Source organism: Bombina bombina, chromosome 10, assembly GCF_027579735.1.
Source record: "Bombina bombina isolate aBomBom1 chromosome 10, aBomBom1.pri, whole genome shotgun sequence".
In the NCBI taxonomy this organism is placed as follows: domain Eukaryota; kingdom Metazoa; phylum Chordata; class Amphibia; order Anura; family Bombinatoridae; genus Bombina; species Bombina bombina.
The window spans coordinates 6,063,500-6,085,992 of NC_069508.1; the positions used below are offsets into that span (position 1 = coordinate 6,063,500).

Genomic DNA, 22,493 nt, shown 5'->3' on the forward strand with positions numbered 1-22,493 from the left:
TCATGATTGGATGCACCTGTCTATGAAGTTCAAGGCTTAATGGGCTCACCAAACCAATTGTGTGTTCCAATTAATCAGTGCTAGGTAATTACAGGTATTCAAATCAACAAAATGACAAGGGTGCCCAAATTAATGCACCTCTTTAATTTCATTTTGATGCATATTGCACATTTTCTGTTAATCCAATAAACCTCATTTCACTACTGAAATATTACTGTGTCCTTCAGTTATTTGATAGATCAAAATGAAATTGCTGATCCAAACACCCAATTATTTATAAATGAAAATCATGGAAATTGTCAGGGGTGCCTAAACTTATGCATATATGTTTTATACACACCCCCGAGGTATATATACACACACACACACCCCCCCCCGAGGTATATATACACACACACACGAGGTATATATACACACACACACAGCCGAGGTATATATACACACACAGCCGAGGTATATATACACACACACACACAGCCGAGGTATATATACACACACACACACAGCCGAGGTATATATACACACACACACACAGCCGAGGTATATATACACACACACACACACAGCCGAGGTATATATACACACACACACACAGCCGAGGTATATATACACACACACAGTATGTATATATATATATATATATATACACACAGCTCAGCTGTATTTAGTTCTAGTCATTGTCTAGTAATTTCTAGCTTCACTCACACAATTCCACTCTTCCTTATTGAATGTGTTTAGCTATGACTATATCTTCACTGCTTTATGTCGTATGTCACATAATTTGTGTTTTAAAGCACAAAACTAGACATTTTATAGAAGTTTACTGTCCCTTTAAGTCGAATTAAGCACGTGCCTTCTCGCTTACCCACATGAACATGCGTTTGACTTAACCCTGGGGCACTGTACGTTAATAAACCAACCTGCAGTTTTCCGAGGGCTCCTATTGCCACCTCAGGGGGTAATATAACTGGTTTGGCGTAGGTGCCCCCAATCTAGAAAGAAACAAATTTATGTCAGTTGTACACAAAACTGTGCACCTTAATATTTATAGACAAACTGTTCCTCACCGATCCAATATTAGACAGCGTAAAAGTCCCACCAGTCAGGTCACTGGCCCCAAGCTGTCCTGTGGCCCCCAGGGCTTGCAAGCGATTCAGCTCAGCCGCAATCTCAAAGATGCTGCGAACCTGCACGTTCTTCACATTAGGCACAATGAGGCCTTGGCGAGTGTCCATAGCGATTCCAATATTATGTGAGGCCTAAAGGGACAAAGAAATATGTTACATAAATTGTATTTAGTCCTAGTCTATCGCCCAGGTGGCAACAATCCTCTACCAAAGACATATCCCCCCCAACCCTAAGCACTCACTGTGTAGGCTGCGTACCGCTGCTGTTCACACATCTTGTAGGTAATGTTCTGTCATACCTCTGACCCTAAGCACACACTGTACAGGCAACGTACCGCTACTGGTCACACACACCTTGTAGGTAATGTTCTGTCACATCCCCCTCCTACCCTAAGCACTCACTGTGTAGGCTGCATACTGGTCACACACACACCTTGTAGGTAATGTTCTGTCATATCCCCCCCCCCTACAATAAGCACACACTGTGCAGGCTGCGCAACGCTACTGGTCACACACACACCTTGTAGGTAATGTTCTGTCATATCCCCACCCCCTACCATAAGCACACACTGTGCAGGCTGCATACCGCTGCTGGTCACACACACCTTGTAGGTAATGTTCTGTCATATTCCCCCCCCCCTACCATAAGCACACACTGTGCAGGCTGCATACCGCCGCTGGTCACACACATCTTGTAGGTAATATTCTGTCATATCCCCCCCCTACCATAAGCACACACTGTGTAGGCTGCGTACTGCTACTGGTCACACACACACACCTTGTAGGTAATGTTCTGTCATATCCCCCCCCCTACCATAAGCACACACTGTGCAGGCTGCGTACCGCTACTGGTCACACACACACCTTGTAGGTAATGTTCTGTCATATCCCCCCCCTACAATAAGCACACACTGTGCAGGCTGCGTAACGCTATTGGTCACACACACACCTTGTAGGTAATGTTCTGTCACATCCCCCTCCTACCCTAAGCACTCACTGTGTAGGCTGCATACTGGTCACACACACACCTTGTAGGTAATGTTCTGTCATATCCCCCCCCCCCCTACAATAAGCACACACTGTGCAGGCTGCGCAACGCTACTGGTCACACACACACCTTGTAGGTAATGTTCTGTCATATCCCCACCCCCTACCATAAGCACACACTGTGCAGGCTGCATACCGCTGCTGGTCACACACACCTTGTAGGTAATGTTCTGTCATATTCCCCCCCCCCCTACCATAAGCACACACTGTGCAGGCTGCATACCGCCGCTGGTCACACACATCTTGTAGGTAATATTCTGTCATATCCCCCCCCTACCATAAGCACACACTGTGTAGGCTGCGTACTGCTACTGGTCACACACACACACCTTGTAGGTAATGTTCTGTCATATCCCCCCCCCCCTACCATAAGCACACACTGTGCAGGCTGCGTACCGCTACTGGTCACACACACACCTTGTAGGTAATGTTCTGTCATATCCCCCCCCTACAATAAGCACACACTGTGCAGGCTGCGTAACGCTATTGGTCACACACACACCTTGTAGGTAATGTTCTGTCATATCCCCCCCTACAATAAGCACACACTGTGCAGGATGCGCAACGCTACTGGTCACACACACACCTTGTAGGTAATGTTCTGTCATATCCCCCCCCTACAATAAGCACACACTGTGCAGGCTGCGTAACGCTACTGGTCACACACACACACCTTGTAGGTAATGTTCTGTCATATCCCCCCCCCCCCACAATAAGCACACACTGTGCAGGCTGCGTAACGCTATTGGTCACACACACACCTTGTAGGTAATGTTCTGTCATATCCCCCCCTACAATAAGCACACACTGTGCAGGCTGCGTACCGCTACTGGTCACACACACACCTTGTAGGTAATGTTCTGTCATATCCCCCCCCTACAATAAGCACACACTGTGCAGGCTGCGTAACGCTACTGGTCACACACACACACCTTGTAGGTAATGTTCTGTCATATCCCCCCCCTACAATAAGCACACACTGTGCAGGCTGCGTAACGCTACTGGTCACACACACACGCACCTTGTAGGTAATGTTCTGTCATATCCCCCCCCCTACCATAAGCACTCACTGTGTAGGCTGCGTACTGGTCACACACGCACCTTGTAGGTAATGTTCTGGCAGCTCTCATCCACCGATGCATTGAGTATTGGGTACTGCTGTAAGCCCAAACTGGCAGCCTGTGAAGAGAGAAAATGGAGCAATAAAAAAGGGACACTCAGGTCAAATTAAAATGTTCATGATTCTGATACAGCAGTCATTTTAAACAACTTTCCAATTTACTTCCATTAATAAAAAATGTGCAGTCTTTTCTATTTACACTTTGTGTCACCAGCTCCGACTGAGCATGTGCAAGAAATCACAGACTATACGTATATGAAATTGTATTGTCTTGTTATCTTGCATTTGTTTATTATGCAAATCTGCTGTGTTTACTGCTCCTTTAAATATATAAAACGCAAACAAGGAAGAGGATGAAGAGGTTACAGACAACAGTAATCAGAGTGAGACTGAATTAGTCAAACATTCGTTATCTTAAATGGCCGTTATAGTGAAATAATTACATGTAGCATTAAAAACACGTCCCTTTAGCACTAGCAACCTGTAGTATTAGCTCACGTCCCTTTAGCACTAGTAACCTGTAGTATTAGCTCACGTCCCTTTAGCACTAGTAACCTGTAGTATTAGCTCACGTCCCTTTAGCACTAGTAACCTGTAGTATTAGCTCACGTCCCTTTAGCACTAGCAACCTGTAGTATTAGCTCACATCCCTTTAGCACTAGCAACCTGTAGTATTAGCTCCCGTCCCTTTAGCACTAGCAACCTGTAGTATTAGCTCCCGTCCCTTTAGCACTAGCAACCTGTAGTATTAGCTCCCGTCCCTTTAGCACTAGCAACCTGTAGTATTAGCTCACGTCCCTTTATCACTAGCAACCTGTAGTATTAGCTCACATCCCTTTAGCACTAGTAACCTGTAGTATTAGCTCACGTCCCTTTAGCACTAGTAACCTGTAGTATTAGCTCACGTCCCTTTAGCACTAGTAACCTGTAGTATTAGCTCACGTCCCTTTAGCACTAGCAACCTGTAGTATTAGCTCACGTCCCTTTAGCACTAGCAACCTGTAATATTAGCTCACGTCCCTTTAGCACTAGTAACCTGTAGTATTAGCTCACGTCCCTTTAGCACTAGCAACCTGTAGTATTAGCTCACGTCCCTTTAGCACTAGTAACCTGTAGTATTAGCTCACGTCCCTTTAGCACTAGCAACCTGTAATATTAGCTCACGTCCCTTTAGCACTAGTAACCTGTAGTATTAGCTCCCGTCCCTTTAGCACTAGCAACCTGTAGTATTAGCTCACGTCCCTTTAGCACTAGCAACCTGTAATATTAGCTCACGTCCCTTTAGCACTAGAAACCTGTAGTATTAGCTCACGTCCCTTTAGCACTAGCAACCTGTAGTATTAGCTCCCGTCCCTTTAGCACTAGCAACCTGTAGTATTAGCTCACGTCCCTTTAGCACTAGCAACCTGTAATATTAGCTCACGTCCCTTTAGCACTAGTAACCTGTAGTATTAGCTCACGTCCCTTTAGCACTAGCAACCTGTAGTATTAGCTCACGTCCCTTTAGCACTAGTAACCTGTAGTATTAGCTCACGTCCCTTTAGCACTAGTAACCTGTAGTATTAGCTCACGTCCCTTTAGCACTAGTAACCTGTAGTATTAGCTCACGTCCCTTTAGCACTAGTAACCTGTAGTATTAGCTCACGTCCCTTTAGCACTAGCAACCTGTAGTATTAGCTCACGTCCCTTTAGCACTAGCAACCTGTAGTATTAGCTCACGTCCCTTTAGCACTAGTAACCTGTAATATTAGCTCACGTCCCTTTATCACTAGCAACCTGTAGTATTAGCTCACGTCCCTTTATCACTAGCAACCTGTAGTATTAGCTCACGTCCCTTTATCACTAGTAACCTGTAGTATTAGCTCACGTCCCTTTAGCACTAGCAACCTGTAGTATTAGCTCACATCCCTTTAGCACTAGCAACCTGTAGTATTAGCTCACGTCCCTTTAGCACTAGCAACCTGTAGTATTAGCTCACGTCCCTTTAGCACTAGCAACCTGTAGTATTAGCTCACGTCCCTTTAGCACTAGCAACCTGTAGTATTAGCTCACGTCCCTTTAGCACTAGCAACCTGTAGTATTAGCTCACGTCCCTTTAGCACTAGCAACCTGTAGTATTAGCTCACGTCCCTTTAGCACTAGCAACCTGTAGTATTAGCTCACGTCCCTTTAGCACTAGCAACCTGTAGTATTAGCTCACGTCCCTTTATCACTAGTAACCTGTAGTATTAGCTCACATCCCTTTATCACTAGCAACCTGTAGTATTAGCTCACATCCCTTTATCACTAGCAACCTGTAGTATTAGCTCACGTCCCTTTATCACTAGTAACCTGTAGTATTGTGGGTGCTATTTATCCATCATGGCATCTCAGTTCTTTACCTTTAGAAAGAACGGCATAAAGGACAGACGGACTCCACGGGCCTCGGCCACCGGCTTCAGCTCCTCTCTTAGCTGCACCAGCCTTGTTATGTCCAACTCATCACAATACCCAAAGTGGGGGATTTTCAGTGCTGCTGACATGGTCTTTACCATTGCCCTGTGGAACCCTAAGGACAAAATCTCCAGTGAGAAAGCAGTAACAGGAGAAGAGAGAGAGAGAGAGAGAGAGAGAGAGAGAGAGAGAGAGAGAGAGAGAGAGAGAGAGAGAGAGAGAGAGAGAGAGAGAGAGGGGGAAAAAAAAAAAAAAAAAAAAAAAAAAAAAAAAAGAGAAAGACGCGGGACAAGCCTATCTGGAAGAGCAATACCAGCTTCTATTGTCATTGTGACACTTACCTTTCAAAGGCTCAGTGACGTCCTTTCCTGTGAACACTGCGGGTTTGGTAAGAGACGCATGGATACTGGGGAGTTTCTCATAGGGCGTGTGAACCTCTGCCTGTGGGGGTGGGGGTGTGATCTCGATCTGGGGGGGAGGGGGGCAGGATGGCTCCAGTTTGCTTGGCTAGAAAGCTCAGGATGTCTTCTTTAAGGATGCGCCCATCACGCCCGCTGCCCACCACCTCACTCAACTTGATCTGTAAAGAGAGTCTGTGTAACCCAGGAGCCTTCAGATCACAACTCTAAATCCTGCTTTACCCACCCAAACTGCTGCAGGACATGCTGGTGGCTCTTTAGCGACCAGTTAAGCCTTCCTGAGCATACCGTAAGTACCTGTACTAGTTAGTAACCCTGTGCCAAGCATACCGTAGGTACCTGTACTAGTTAGTAACCCTGTGCTAAGCATACTGTAGGTATAGTTTTTTCTGATAATCTAAATTAGTTCCAATTTGTGAAGGTTTTATTAAAATTTAGTACAAAAGACACTAAAGATAAAGTGAAGCTAAAAGTCAGATGTTAACTCTTTACTGCCCCTACCTTCGGAACCTGTTGGCGCTCTACAAATAACATTTTGGCACCTCACTTTGTCAAAGCCCCATCTGAGACAGCCGGACCTCTCCCCACACTCTGTAACGTCAGCTTATGGAGTGCTGCCTAGATAGGTTAAAGGGACATGACTCCAAAAAAAAAAAAAAAAAACCTCTCCTGATTCAGATAACACATTTCATGTTAAACAACTTTCAGTTGTACTTCTGTTATCTAAAGTGCTTTGTTCTTTTGGTGTCCTTTGGTAGGCTCAGAAGCAGCAATGCATTACTGGGAGCTAGCACATAAATACCTCTTGTCATTGACTCAGCTGTTCCCAGTAGTGCAGTGCTGCTCCTTCAACAAAGGAGACCAAAAGAATAAAGCACAGTTAAAGGTAAATAGGAAAGTTGCTGAAAATGGTCATGAAAGAGAATTTTGGGTTTCATGTCCCTTTAAAGGTGATACAGGGCTGCTAGTGTGACCTTTGCTTTACCCACTTCTCACCCGGCGGGATGTAGGTGCCTAACAGGTGATGTCATGTGCTGCCGCATAGTGAGCTACTGCTATATAAACCAGTTACATCCCTCGATGTCACTGCAGGGACTAGAGAGCTACTTATTAACCTGCAGTGACGCGGCTGTCACAAACACTCGCTACAGCACTATACACAACATACGTTGTTCTCCATAGCGAGACGGCGCACAGCTGGAGTCGCCAGAGTCTTGTGTCCCTTTATCGCCTGGTGGGTGTGCTCCTCATGAGACACTGCTGGGGTCTCCACCACATCTTCCTCTGGGGCCACATCTGGGGAAACAAAAGACTGAAGAACTGAGCCTATAGGCAGCAGCTTCTTGTGAGGTGAGAAAAATTATCTAGAAACAAAAAGCTGTAGGTTTGGCTTATTTGCTACACAGCCGTGTGCAGACTGGGACAAGGGGGGGGGAGACAGGTCCTGGGACAGATGTCTGCAGAAGGACAAAAAAAGGTTATTCCTTACAACCCCCTCTTCTCACACACACACCCCCCCTCTTCTCACTCACACAGCCCCCTCTTCTCACTCACACCCCCCCCCTCACACACACACACACAGCCCCCCTCACCCCCCCTTCTCACTCACTCACCCCCACAACTTCACCCCCCCCCCATCTCACTCACACACCGCCCTTCACAAACACACACCGCCCCCTCTTCACAAACACAGCCCCCTCTTCACAAACACAGCCCCCTCTTCACAAACACAGCCCCCTCTTCACAAACACAGCCCCCTCTCACTGACCCTTTAATACGTCTGTCTCAATGTCCACCAGCGGTTTTCCCACCAGTGCGATCTCATCCACGTTGTAATGTAGCTTCCTGATAACTCCATCATAACGGCTAGTGATTGTCACAGAAGCCTTGTCACTCTGCACCTCACAAATACTGTCAAACTGGGACACAGTGTCACCCTCCTTGACATACCTGAGTGCAGAGACAGGACAAGGTAAGAGCAAGCAATAAAATGTGTAATCTCTCACACACAAGGGGTATTCACCTACCAGTCTTTTACTGTAACCTCAGTGATTCCTTCTCCAATGTCTGACAGCTTGAACTGAACAATCTGGCCATTCAAGACTAAAAAATAAAATAGCAGTGCATTCAGCGACCTGACGGGCTGGAAGGGGTGCGCGGGCACACATCCAGCGACCATTTGGCCTTAAGGGGCATGACTCTAATACACAGGATAGCAAAGTGTATATAACATACGTATGGAACAGTCCCATAGACGGCTAATGTTTACCTGAGGCACTTCTGAAGAATCTGTGCAATGGCTGAAGAAAGACCCCAGGCGGTGGTCTTCTGGGATGTGGGGAATGGACCCCCAAGATCCTGCTGCAGGAACTCAATTGCCGCACACATTTCTGGGGAAGAAACTGGTGATCAGAGACAATGAGGGAGAATGCGGTACAGCGATAAAGGAGGGGTGAAAAGCCCCAACACATGGGCACACACACAAGAGATCAGATATGGACTATGAAATGGAGACATAACGTAAAAGAGACATCTCACATATAAGGATGAGGGCACAGGGCAGGACACTCGACATCTCACACCAGGCTAGTCACATATATAGATCAGGTATATGATGCAGGTGACTGAGGGCACCTCACACCAGGCTAGTCACATATATAGATCAGGTATATGATGCAGGTGACTGAGGGCACCTCACACCAGGCTAGTCACATATATAGATCAGGTATATGATGCAGGTGACTAGGGGCATCTCACACCAGGCTAGTCACATATATAGATCAGGTATATGATGCAGGTGACTAGGGGCACCTCACACAAGGCTAGTCACATATATAGATCAGGTATATGATGCATGTGACTAGGGGCACCTCACACAAGGCTAGTCACATATATAGATCAGGTATATGATGCATGTGACTAGGGGCACCTCACACCAGGCTAGTCACATATATAGATCAGGTATATGAGGCATGTGACTAGGGGCACCTCACACCAGGCTAGTCACATATATAGATCAGGTATATGAGGCATGTGACTGAGGGCATCTCACACCAGGCTAGTCACATATATAGATCAGGTATATGATGCATGTGACTAGGGGCACCTCACACAAGGCTAGTCACATATATAGATCAGGTATATGATGCAGGTGACTAGGGGCACCTCACACAAGGCTAGTCACATATATAGATCAGGTATATGATGCATGTGACTAGGGGCACCTCACACCAGGCTAGTCACATATATAGATCAGGTATATGAGGCATGTGACTAGGGGCACCTCACACCAGGCTAGTCACATATATAGATCAGGTATATGAGGCATGTGACTGAGGGCATCTCACACCAGGCTAGTCACATATATAGATCAGGTATATGATGCATGTGACTAGGGGCACCTCACACAAGGCTAGTCACATATATAGATCAGGTATATGATGCATGTGACTAGGGGCACCTCACACCAGGCTAGACACATATATAGATCAGGTATATGATGCAGGTGACTGAGGACATCTCACACTAGGCTAGTCACATATATAGATCAGGTATATGAGGCAGGTGACTAGGGGCACCTCACACAAGGCTAGTCACATATATAGATCAGGTATATGATGCATGTGACTAGGGGCACCTCACATATATAGATCAGGTATATGATGCATGTGACTAGGGGCACCTCACATATATAGATCAGGTATATGATGCATGTGACTAGGGGCATCTCACACCAGGCTAGTCACATATATAGATCAGGTATATGATGCATGTGACTAGGGGCACCTCACACCAGGCTAATCACATACATAGATCAGGTATATGAGGCATGTGACTAGGGGCACCTCACACAAAAGGCTAGTCACATATATAGATCAGGTATATGAGGCATGTGACTAGGGGCACCTCACATATATAGATCAAGTATATGATGCATGTGACTAGGGGCACCTCACATATATAGATCAGGTATATGATGCATGTGACTGAGGGCACCTCACGCCAGGCTAGTCACATATATAGATCAGGTATATGATGCATGTGACTATGGGCATCTCACACCAGGCTAGTCACATATATAGATCAGGTATATGATGCATGTGACTAGGGGCACCTCACACCAGGCTAGTCACATATATTGATCAGGTATATAATGCATGTGACTGAGGGCACCTCACACAAGGCTAGTCACATATATAGATCAGGTATATGATGCATGTGACTAGGGGCACCTCAGACAAGGCTAGTCACATATATAGATCAGGTATATGATGCATGTGACTGAGGACATCTCACACTAGGCTAGTCACATATATAGATCAGGTATATAATGCATGTGACTAGGGGCACGTCACATATATAGATCAGGTATATAATGCATGTGACTAGGGGCACCTCACACAAGGCTAGTCACATATATAGATCAGGCATATAATGCATGTGACTGAGGGCACCTCACACAAGGCTAGTCACATATATAGATCAGGTATATGATGCATGTGACTAGGGGCACCTCAGACAAGGCTAGTCACATATATAGATCAGGTATATGATGCATGTGACTGAGGACATCTCACACTAGGCTAGTCACATATATAGATCAGGTATATAATGCATGTGACTAGGGGCACGTCACATATATAGATCAGGTATATAATGCATGTGACTAGGGGCACCTCACACAAGGCTAGTCACATATATAGATCAGGCATATAATGCATGTGACTGAGGGCACCTCACACAAGGCTAGTCACATATATAGATCAGGTATATGATGCATGTGACTAGGGGCACCTCAGACAAGGCTAGTCACATATATAGATCAGGTATATGATGCATGTGACTGAGGACATCTCACACTAGGCTAGTCACATATATAGAAGTTTGGGTTTATATTTAAAGATACTACACTCGGACTACCCTTAAACTTAACCCAGTGTTTGTGATTAGACCTCCTGACTAACCAAAAAAGTTCATGAAAAAAAAAAGTGTGTTTAGGGTTAGCGCTAAATTAAAGCTTAAAGAGGGTGTAAAGATAGATATTCCGTAAGAGTTATATATATTTTTCTTATATAGTGATATTCATATAAACATTGTGTTTCATATAAAAAGTTTTAATAAAAATTAAAAATACAAATAAAGATGGATGCCGGCATCAATTCTATATGGAAAATTAGATACAATGTATACAAATGTAGCGTTATATTATAAAACAATGACAATATAACAAAATAATTAAAAGCAATTTGAACAGGTTTTATATATTAAACTTTAAAGAAAAAATAGCGATTATCACCGTGCATATAGGTGTTAGATATTTGTATTGATATTACCTTATATGCAGAGATTTGTGTATATTCGCTATTTCAATGGACCGGGACTCTCAGTATTTAGTCCTGTATTGATTATGTTTTTTGAAACAGTTTCTATTTGTCGGCAGTTCTCTCAAGGAAAAAGGTCAAAGTTCCAATTTTAATTTTCCCTGCCGTATGATGTCCGTGTCCTGATATTTTTCTTTATATCAACTCTGTGGTTTGTGATGGCTTTGTATGCGTATCATATACGCCGTATCGAATGTCAGCGTGACAGTGAAATCTCTGTGTTGTTGTGGGGAGATTTCTCCTTGTGGTTAATTGCCTCCAAGTGGTTCCGGAGCAAAGTTGAAGAGAAGTAGATTGTTTGTTGAGTCACCGCTGTCTTATTTCACAGCGGTTAAATTATAAGAAGGATAGTGATCAGATCATGGGTTAGGAATTATACTTATAGAACTGCACATGCTTATGTTTAGTTCAAAGTACCCAGCCTACTGCACTATATCCGACTTAAATGAAAGTATCCAAAAGTAGCAATCTTTCCAGTGAGCAAAGTTCTACGCGTTTCAGCCGCTTGGGCCTTTATCAAGATGCTCACCTGGGGGATTCACCTGGTTTAAAAATGTTCAGCTTCGTTCTGATTGGTGGTTATTTGATTGGTGCATATTGAATTGTTACATCGTATGAACTTTTAAAGTTTTTTCAGGGTACCTTTCGAATAGCTTATTAAGTTTCAAAAAATCATAATAATTAGTCCCATGTAAAAGAAACACATATGAATCACATTATGATATTTATTTACAGCTTTATCCCTATATCAGTTATTCCTATATTAATTAGCGCTATTGTGGATATTTAACCCTTAATCTCTGTAGTCGACCTGTGGTATTGTCTCTGAGATTCTACCAATATTGTTAGACATCTAAATATATGTGTATATATGGTGAGCCTAAAGAGATATATATATATAGAGGGTAATGTAAAATATGTGTATATTACAATATAAAAATAAAAATTGCAAGACATATGAGACAAGTTAAAAATTATATGATAAAAAAAATCAATAAATTATGCATACATACATCTGATTGTAATGACGTATGCATATAGTAATCCATTTAATTATATTAGCGATCAGGAGAGTATTAAATAATGTGTCAGGATGCTAATATAGCCATCCTTTTTTTAAAAATATGTTGTTCTGAATATATAAATTTTATAAGTATATAAAAATTTTTTTTTATATAAATGAGAAATTCAAGTACATAAAAAAATTTTTTTTAAGTGCATAGAAAATTATTTGCAAAATGTATAAAAACATATAAAAAATAAATAAAAATATATACTCCTCAATTTATATATGTATTATATTTGCCCATGTATAATCTCTAGGTTTAGTATAGTGACATATCGCAGAGGGATTATTATATGATGATGAGGTTTGGACTTTACTGTCTATTAAAAAAGGCCATTCAGATCCAGCTCTGAGTTTAATCCAGAGGGGTAGAGTGTTTTAAAATTAAAGATGTATTCAGCTTCTTTTTTACATAGTAATGTCGTGATGTTGCCTCCTCTAATTCCTAGATTAAGTTTTTTAACCCCCCCAATATTTAAAATCTTTAAGATTCCCTGAATGAATTTGTTTAAAGTGAGAATAGAGTTTAGTTTCTTCTGATCCGTGTTCAATTTTTAGGATATGTTCCCTTATTCGATCACGTAGTGTTCTACTGGTCTGTCCAAAATATAATAAATTACAAGAACATTTTATGCAATACACTATATTGTTATCTGCACATCTTAGAGTTTGTGTAATTTTAACACTGTATTTGTTATATGAAGAATTAATTTCTTTAATTTTTGTACTATATGTACATGCTTTGCATGTGTTGCACGGGAAATAGCCTCTTAATGCATTACCTTTAAGATCTCTATCTTTTATTATTTTTCTTTCCTTGAATTCACTAGGTGACAGTAAACTTTTAAGATTTTTTGCTTTTTTAAAAATTATATCTGGCTGGCCTTTCACTTTTTCACCTAATATTCTATCTTCTTTTATTAAGTGCCAGTGTTTTTGGAGGATTCTTTTTTTTTTTTTTTTCAAAAGAGCTTTATTCAAAGATATTCAAATGGTTACAAACTTTTCAAATTTTCCATGAGGTGTGCAAATACAGGTTCGCTGAAGCATTGTATTACAAATTGTGATATATGAATTAACATAAAGAACGTTCTTCCCTTGGCCCCTTAAAGCATAGTAAATTGCAAACTGCTCATAGGGCAGGTAAAGTTAAAGTCCTGGAGGATCAAAAAGCAGTTCTGAGTGCACTTGTATATTGAAAGTCCAAAGTCCATTAGTGCACTGTCTCTGGCACTCTACGGCCAGTCCTACTAAGCTATACAACTACAGATCTAAGTTGCTGGAGAATGGGAGAGAGAGAAAAGGGAAGGGGGGATGTACATGGGATCTGTTTGCTATGTGCAGTAGCGGGGATTTTATGATGCCATTCATTCTCCGTATTCCCGTTGTTTGGGATTGTGTGGGTCTTGCTTATTTGCGTTTCATGAGTGGTAGGTGAAGGTGGTGGGGAAAGGTGGGGGGGGAGGGAGAGGGTTGGGGAAGGGAAGTGTCATTGAGGGTTTCAGTAGTCTGTGCTATCAGCTGTATTGTCTTACGTTGTCTGTTGTCTGTGTGTTGCCCAGCGCTCCAGCATTATCTCGTGAGTGTCTACTGTGCCATGTTGAGTGTGGTGGTATCTTTCTAGTCGTAGCAGCGTGTCTACTTGTTCTTGCCATTCTTTAAAAGTCGGTGTGATTCTAGACTTCCAATGTTTTGGGATCAGTAATTTTGCTCCGTTCAGCATAAGTATTAGTAGAGCTCTGCTCGCTTTACAGGGTAATTTGGGCAGAGAAAGGTATAGTAATGTTTTTGGGGTGTTTTGTAGGGGTTTCCCCAGGACTAGTTCCATGTGGTTAAGAATTGCGACCCAGTATTCATCTAGCTTAGGGTAGTCCCACCATATGTGTGTAGGTGTGCCTTGTTCTCCGCAGTCTCTCCAGCATTTGCCAGAGGCCTGTTTGTAAATCTTCTGCAGCCTACTAGGTGTGAGGTACCACCTTGCCATGCATTTATAACTAGATTCTTGCACTCTCATAGATATTGAGGATGTTTTGGTCACTAGAAAGGCATTCTGCCAGTCCTCATAGCCTATCTCGGTCTGCCACTCTCTTTCCCATGCTTTTGTGTAAGAGGGGAGTGTCTGGGCTTCGTCTGTCAGTAAAAGTTTGTAGAGTAATGAGATTGCATGTGCAGTTGGTGTGTCTTTCAGGCATAAGGTCTCAAATGTGGTAGGTGGTCTAGTAAGGCATGATCTGTGTTTGTGTGTCATGAGATAATGATTTAGCCGCGTATGTGAGTACCAGCTCATCGTCAGGTTAGATAGTTCTTCAGAGATAACCGCGTGAGTCTTGAGCTTATGTCCATCAGTCAGTGTCATGATGGTGTAGTCTTTAAAGGGTGTGTCGGGGGTGGTTCTATTGTCTGGGTAGTTCCATGGCAGCTCTGCATTGTGATAGATGGGAGTCAGCGGAGAGTGTTTAGTCGTGATGTGTGTCGTGGTACATACTATCTTGTCCCATACTGAGTAGAAGTCCATCAACAAGGGGTATTTTGTTATGGCTGTATGTCTATCCTTCTCCAGAGTCCAGGCACCTAGTCCCGCGTTGTTTGTGTCCAAGATGTCACAGTCTAGTCGTACCCATTCTTTGTTGGGGTCATTGGAGCACCAATCTAACAGTCTGCCTAGCGTGATTGCCTGTTTGTACGTTTGTATGTTTGGGACTCCCAGTCCCCCTCTGTCCCTAGGTAGATACAAAGTTCTCCTGGCTACTCTGGGTCTGACCCCCCCCCCAGATGTATTGCTCTATTAAGTTTTGCAATTTTAGTAGGTAGTTCCCCGGGAGGGGAATTGGTGTTGTCTGGAGTATGTAAAGCAGTCTGGGTAGCACATTCATCTTAATGACATTTATTCGTCCAAGCCAAGAGATAGACTTGTTCTTCCATCTGGACAAGTCCGCTATCAGCGTGGTTTCTAGGTTTTTGTAGTTTTCTTGAAAGATAGTCTGAACATCCGGGGAGATGTTTTTGGAGGATTCTTTTAATTTCCATATGTTGGGTACTATATTCTGTTATGAATGGAATGAATAAGTTGTCTGTATTAAAGTCCTGGTTTTTCTTTTTATTTTTTGATTTTAGTAATGTATTTCTATCTAATTGTTTTACTTTTAGTTTAGTTTTCTCTATTGTTTTTGCATTGTATCCTTTTTCTATGAACTTTTTAGTTAATATTTGTGACTGGGTTTCGTAATTATCTATATCTGAGCAATTTTTTTTGATTCTCATGAACTGACCTTTAGGGATATTTGATTTCCATGAATTTAGATGACAACTTTCATGATGTATATAATTGTTAGCATCTGTGCTTTTAAAATATGTTTGAGTATGAATTTTATTAGATATAATGTTCAGTTCAATATCTAAGAAATTTATTTTTTGATTACTATATTCATGAGAAAATTTAATACCCATATCATTTGAATTGATATCCTCTATAAATGATTCTAAAAGTTCTGTGTCTCCTCGCCATATGATAAATATGTCATCTATATACCTGCAATAGTGCACAAGGTTCGCCCCCCCATGGGCTATTGTATATATTTAATTCTTCAAATAGTCCCATAAATAGATTGGCGTAACTGGGGGCGAACCTTGTGCCCATTTCAGTTCCTTTTATTTGTAGGAAGATATCATTTTTGAAAAGAAAACTGTTATTATGAAGAATGAAATTAATACAATCAAGGATAAATTTATTTTGTAGGATGGGGAGTTCTTTGTCTCTGTCTAGGTATGTTTGTATAGCTTCTAACCCTATATCATGAGATATATTGGTGTAAAGCGAACTCACGTCGCATGTTACAAGGGTGAAATTTTCCTGCCATTCTATATTTTCAATTTGATTTAAGAACTGTGTGGAATCTCGTAAGTATGCTGGTAATTTGCTGACATATGTCTGTAAGAAAAAGTCTATGTATTGAGAAAGATTTGATGTGAGTGACTCTATTCCTGAGATGATGGGACGTCCTGGGGGTTTTTGTAAATGTTTGTGAATCTTTGGTAAAAAGTAAAATGTTGGTGTCTTTGGATGTGTGATGGTTATGAATTCTAATTCTGAATTATTTAGTATTCCTTTTTCGTTAGCCTCTTTTAATAGACTTTCTAGTTTTATTTTTTGGTGTTTAAGTGGATTCTGTTTATGTTGTGTGTAGGTAGTGGTATCTTTTAACAATCTATATGATTCGCTGATGTAGTAGTCTGTATCCATTATGACAATACCGCCACCCTTGTCGGCGGGCTTTATTGTTATGTCTTTATTATTTTGTAATTCTTTGAGTGTATTTAATTCTTTGTTTGTTAAGTTTTTTTTAAAAGGACGAGTTTGATCTAAAAGATCTAAATCTTTTTTTATGTTTTCTTCAAATAATTTTATATGTTCGCTTTTCTCTTGAATAGGAAAAAAACTTGATTTAGCCTTCATATTTGTGTGGATATATTGACTATTGGTATATGTAGTTTTATCCTGTATAGGATTTTTTAGAAAATATCTTTTTAATGTTAGCTTGCGGATATATTGGTTAATGTTGATCAAAGTTTCGAATTTGTTAAGCTTGCACGAAGGTGCAAACGTTAACCCTTTATTGAGTACTTTAGCCTGTGTATCGTTAATATTACATTTACTGAGATTAAATATTCCTGAAGGTTTGGTGTCTATTTTTACCTCCTTTGTGTTTTGTTGTCTGGTTCCTCTCCCTCTTCTGCCTCTAACCTTCTTTTTCCCCACTGATTTCTTTGGGGTTTTCCTATTTCCATAAAATCTCTGGATGTCCCTGCCTGAGCAGGGGACTGCTCTAAAAAATGTGGATTCTGGATGGAGTTCTCCTTGTTTGGAAAGGTGGGTGGTCTATTATCTGAAAAAGTCCTATTTCTATTTGAACGTGGTGTGTCTTGTAAAGGGTAAAATCTGGATTAAACTCAGAGCTGGATCTGAATGGCCTTTTTTAATAGACAGTCAAGTCCAAACCTCATCATCATATAATAATCCCTCTGCGATATGTCACTATACTAAACCTAGAGATTATACATGGGCAAATATAATACATATATAAATTGAGGAGTATATATTTTTATTTATTTTTTATATGTTTTTATACATTTTGCAAATAATTTTCTATGCACTTTAAAAAAAATTTTTTTATGTACTTGAATTTCTCATTTATATAAAAAAATTTTTTTATATACTTATAAAATTTATATATTCAGAACAACATATTTTTTAAAAAAGGATGGCTATATTAGCATCCTGACACATTATTTAATACTCTCCTGATCGCTAATATAATTAAATGGATTACTATATGCATACGTCATTACAATCAGATGTATGTATGCATAATTTATTGATTTTTTATCATATAATTTTTAACTTGTCTCATATGTCTTGCAATTTTTATTTTTATATTGTAATATACACATATTTTACATTACCCTCTATATATATATATATATCTCTTTAGGCTCACCATATATACACATATATTTAGATGTCTAACAATATTGGTAGAATCTCAGAGACAATACCACAGGTCGACTACAGAGATTAAGGGTTAAATATCCACAATAGCGCTAATTAATATAGGAATAACTGATATAGGGATAAAGCTGTAAATAAATATCATAATGTGATTCATATGTGTTTCTTTTACATGGGACTAATTATTATGATTTTTTGAAACTTAATAAGCTATTCGAAAGGTACCCTGAAAAAACTTTAAAAGTTCATACGATGTAACAATTCAATATGCACCAATCAAATAACCACCAATCAGAACAAAGCTGAACATTTTTAAACCAGGTGAATCCCCCAGGTGAGCATCTTGATAAAGGCCCAAGCGGCTGAAACGCGTAGAACTTTGCTCACTGGAAAGATTGCTACTTTTGGATACTTTCATTTAAGTCGGATATAGTGCAGTAGGCTGGGTACTTTGAACTAAACATAAGCATGTGCAGTTCTATAAGTATAATTCCTAACCCATGATCTGATCACTATCCTTCTTATAATTTAACCGCTGTGAAATAAGACAGCGGTGACTCAACAAACAATCTACTTCTCTTCAACTTTGCTCCGGAACCACTTGGAGGCAATTAACCACAAGGAGAAATCTCCCCACAACAACACAGAGATTTCACTGTCACGCTGACATTCGATACGGCGTATATGATACGCATACAAAGCCATCACAAACCACAGAGTTGATATAAAGAAAAATATCAGGACACGGACATCATACGGCAGGGAAAATTAAAATTGGAACTTTGACCTTTTTCCTTGAGAGAACTGCCGACAAATAGAAACTGTTTCAAAAAACATAATCAATACAGGACTAAATACTGAGAGTCCCGGTCCATTGAAATAGCGAATATACACAAATCTCTGCATATAAGGTAATATCAATACAAATATCTAACACCTATATGCACGGTGATAATCGCTATTTTTTCTTTAAAGTTTAATATATAAAACCTGTTCAAATTGCTTTTAATTATTTTGTTATATTGTCATTGTTTTATAATATAACGCTACATTTGTATACATTGTATCTAATTTTCCATATAGAATTGATGCCGGCATCCATCTTTATTTGTATTTTTAATTTTTATTAAAACTTTTTATATGAAACACAATGTTTATATGAATATCACTATATAAGAAAAATATATATAACTCTTACGGAATATCTATCTTTACACCCTCTTTAAGCTTTAATTTAGCGCTAACCCTAAACACACTTTTAGTCACATATATAGATCAGGTATATGATGCATGTGACTAGGGGCACCTCACACAAGGCTAGTCACATATATAGATCAGGTATATGATGCATGTGACTAGGGGCACCTCACACCAGGTGAGTCACATATATAGATCAGGTATATAATGCATGTGACTAGGGGCACCTCACACAAGGCTAGTCACATATATAGATCAGGCATATAATGCATGTGACTGAGGGCACCTCACACAAGGCTAGTCACATATATAGATCAGGTATATGATGCATGTGACTAGGGGCACCTCACACCAGGTGAGTCACATATATAGATCAGGTATATAATGCATGTGACTAGGGGCACCTCACGCAAGGCTAGTCACATATATAGATCAGGCATATAATGCATGTGACTGAGGGCACCTCACGCAAGGCTAGTCACATATATAGATCAGGTATATAATGCATGTGACTGAGGGCACCTCACGCAAGGCTAGTCACATATATAGATCAGGTATATAATGCATGTGACTGAGGGCACCTCACACAAGGCTAGTCACATATATAGATCAGGTATATAATGCATGTGACTGAGGACATCTCACACTAGGCTAGTCACATATATAGATCAGGTATATGATGCATGTGACTAGGGGCACCTCACACCAGGCTAGTCACATATATAGATCAGGTATATGAGGCATGTGACTGAGGACATCTCACACTAGGCTAGTCACATATATAGATCAGGCATATAATGCATGTGACTAGGGGCACCTCAAACAAGGCTAGTCACATATATAGATCAGGTATATGATGCATGTGACTAGGGGCACCTCACACAAGGCTAGTCACATATATAGATCAGGTATATGATGCAGGTGACTAGGGGCACCTCACACAAGGCTAGTCACATATATAGATCAGGCATTTAATGCATGTGACTGAGGACATCTCACACTAGGCTAGTCACATATATAGATCAGGTATATGATGCATGTGACTAGGGGCACCTCAAACAAGGCTAGTCACATATATAGATCAGGTATATGATGCAGGTGACTAGGGGCACCTCACACAAGGCTAGTCACATATATAGATCAGGTATATGAGGCATGTGACTAGGGGCACCTCAAACAAGGCTAGTCACATATATAGATCAGGTATATGATGCATGTGACTAGGGGCACCTCAAACAAGGCTAGTCACATATATAGATCAGGTATATGAGGCATGTGACTAGGGGCACCTCAAACAAGGCTAGTCACATATATAGATCAGGTATATGATGCAGGTGACTAGGGGCACCTCACACAAGGCTAGTCACATATATAGATCAGGTATATGAGGCATGTGACTAGGGGCACCTCAAACAAGGCTAGTCACATATATAGATCAGGTATATGATGCATGTGACTAGGGGCACCTCACACCAGGCTAGTCACATATATAGATCAGGTATATAATGCATGTGACTAGGGGCACCTCACACCAGGCTAGTCACATATATAGATCAGGTATATGATGCAGGTGACTAGGGGCACCTCACACCAGGCTAGTCACATATATAGATCAGGCATTTAATGCATGTGACTGAGGGCACCAGCTGGCAGTACTGCCCCCGGTATATGGCGGTAGGTGACTATATCGGGTAAGGCCACCTGTCAAATGACACATAGTATATATGTAAAGTAAACCACGTCCTCCACTTACCGTGCGACCCAGAGTCCGACTCCAGCACCGCACAAACCGCACCGCCGCCATCTTATTTAGAAGTACAGAACATCCAATCAACTAAGGAGGTGTGGAACAGTCACCCAATCAGCAGCAGAGCTCGACACTGTTCATCCAATCAGTATTGGGGGCGGAGCAAACCGGGCCAATCAACAGCAGAGGAGGGCTTCAAGGGTAAGTAAAGTGACAGGAGGAATCAAGGACTCATTTAAAGGTAAAATGTGTGATGCTGCCGACCAATCAGCGTCAGGGGCGGGGTTAGTGGCACATAATCATCTGGAAACGAAATAGACGAGGTTACAAATGCAGAAGGCGGGGCTAAATACGCTGGTAACCAGGGGACGGGGCTATACAAACCGGTAACCAGGGGCGGGGCTGTACGAACCAATAACGAGAGGGCGGGGAGTGATGTACAGGTGAGTGGCATACACGGTACCACGTGTGCCCTCCCCGGTGCCAGTACCAGGGCGCTTACTATTCACGCACTTCCTGCTGGCGGCAGCTGCTGTATAAACCCACCGGCACACGTGACACTGTGTGAGGTACCGAGAAAGACGGGACAGGAAGAGGCGGAGCTTGAGTATCAGTAATACGGTATAGAGCGGCTGCAAATTGTTACATTGTTTTATATTGTATCATATTGAGGTATTAGATTTTATTATATACACCCTAGTAATATCTAATTATCTATATACAGTGAGACAAATATCTATATACAGTGAGATAAATATCTATACACAGTGAGATAAATATCTATACACAGTGAGATAAATATCTATATACACAGTGAGACAAATATCTATATACAGTGAGATAAATATCTATATACAGTGAGATAAATATCTATATACAGTGAGACAAATATCTATATACACAGTGAGATAAATATCTATATATACAGTGAGATAAATATCTATATACAGTGAGATAAATATCTATATACACAGTGAGATAAATATCTATATATACAGTGAGATAAATATCTATATATACAGTGAGATAAATATCTATATACAGTGAGATAAATATCTATATACACAGTGAGATAAATATCTATATATACAGTGAGATAAATATCTATATACAGTGAGATAAATATCTATATACAGTGAGATAAATATCTATATACACAGTGAGATAAATATCTATATACAGTGAGATAAATATCTATATACACAGTGAGATAAATATCTATATATACAGTGAGATAAATATCTATACACAGTGAGATAAATATCTATATATACAGTGAGATAAATATCTATATACAGTGAGATAAATATCTATATATACAGTGAGACAAATATCTATATATACAGTGAGATAAATATCTATATACAGTGAGATAAATATCTATACACAGTGAGACAAATATCTATATACAGTGAGATAAATATCTATATACAGTGAGATAAATATCTAT

General features: G+C 40.7%; 2 protein-coding genes across 2 annotated transcripts in view; one reads left to right on the top strand and one right to left on the bottom strand.

Annotated features, from left to right (window-relative positions):
* Positions 1–21,192, bottom strand: part of DBT (dihydrolipoamide branched chain transacylase E2) — a 26,130-nt gene extending 4,938 nt beyond the window's left edge. The window contains 11 exon segments of the mRNA XM_053693733.1: positions 921–992; positions 1,068–1,259; positions 3,276–3,353; positions 5,676–5,842; positions 6,069–6,201; positions 6,203–6,307; positions 7,315–7,442; positions 7,915–8,096; positions 8,174–8,249; positions 8,416–8,536; positions 21,050–21,192. Coding sequence (XP_053549708.1) covers positions 921–992; positions 1,068–1,259; positions 3,276–3,353; positions 5,676–5,842; positions 6,069–6,201; positions 6,203–6,307; positions 7,315–7,442; positions 7,915–8,096; positions 8,174–8,249; positions 8,416–8,536; positions 21,050–21,100 — 1,305 coding nt within the window. The 5' untranslated portion in view covers positions 21,101–21,192.
* A 286-nt stretch (positions 21,193–21,478) lies between these two features.
* RTCA (RNA 3'-terminal phosphate cyclase) overlaps positions 21,479–22,493 on the top strand; it is a gene marked incomplete in the record, with an annotated part of 56,448 nt that continues 55,433 nt past the window's right edge. The window contains 1 exon segment of the mRNA XM_053693734.1: positions 21,479–21,664.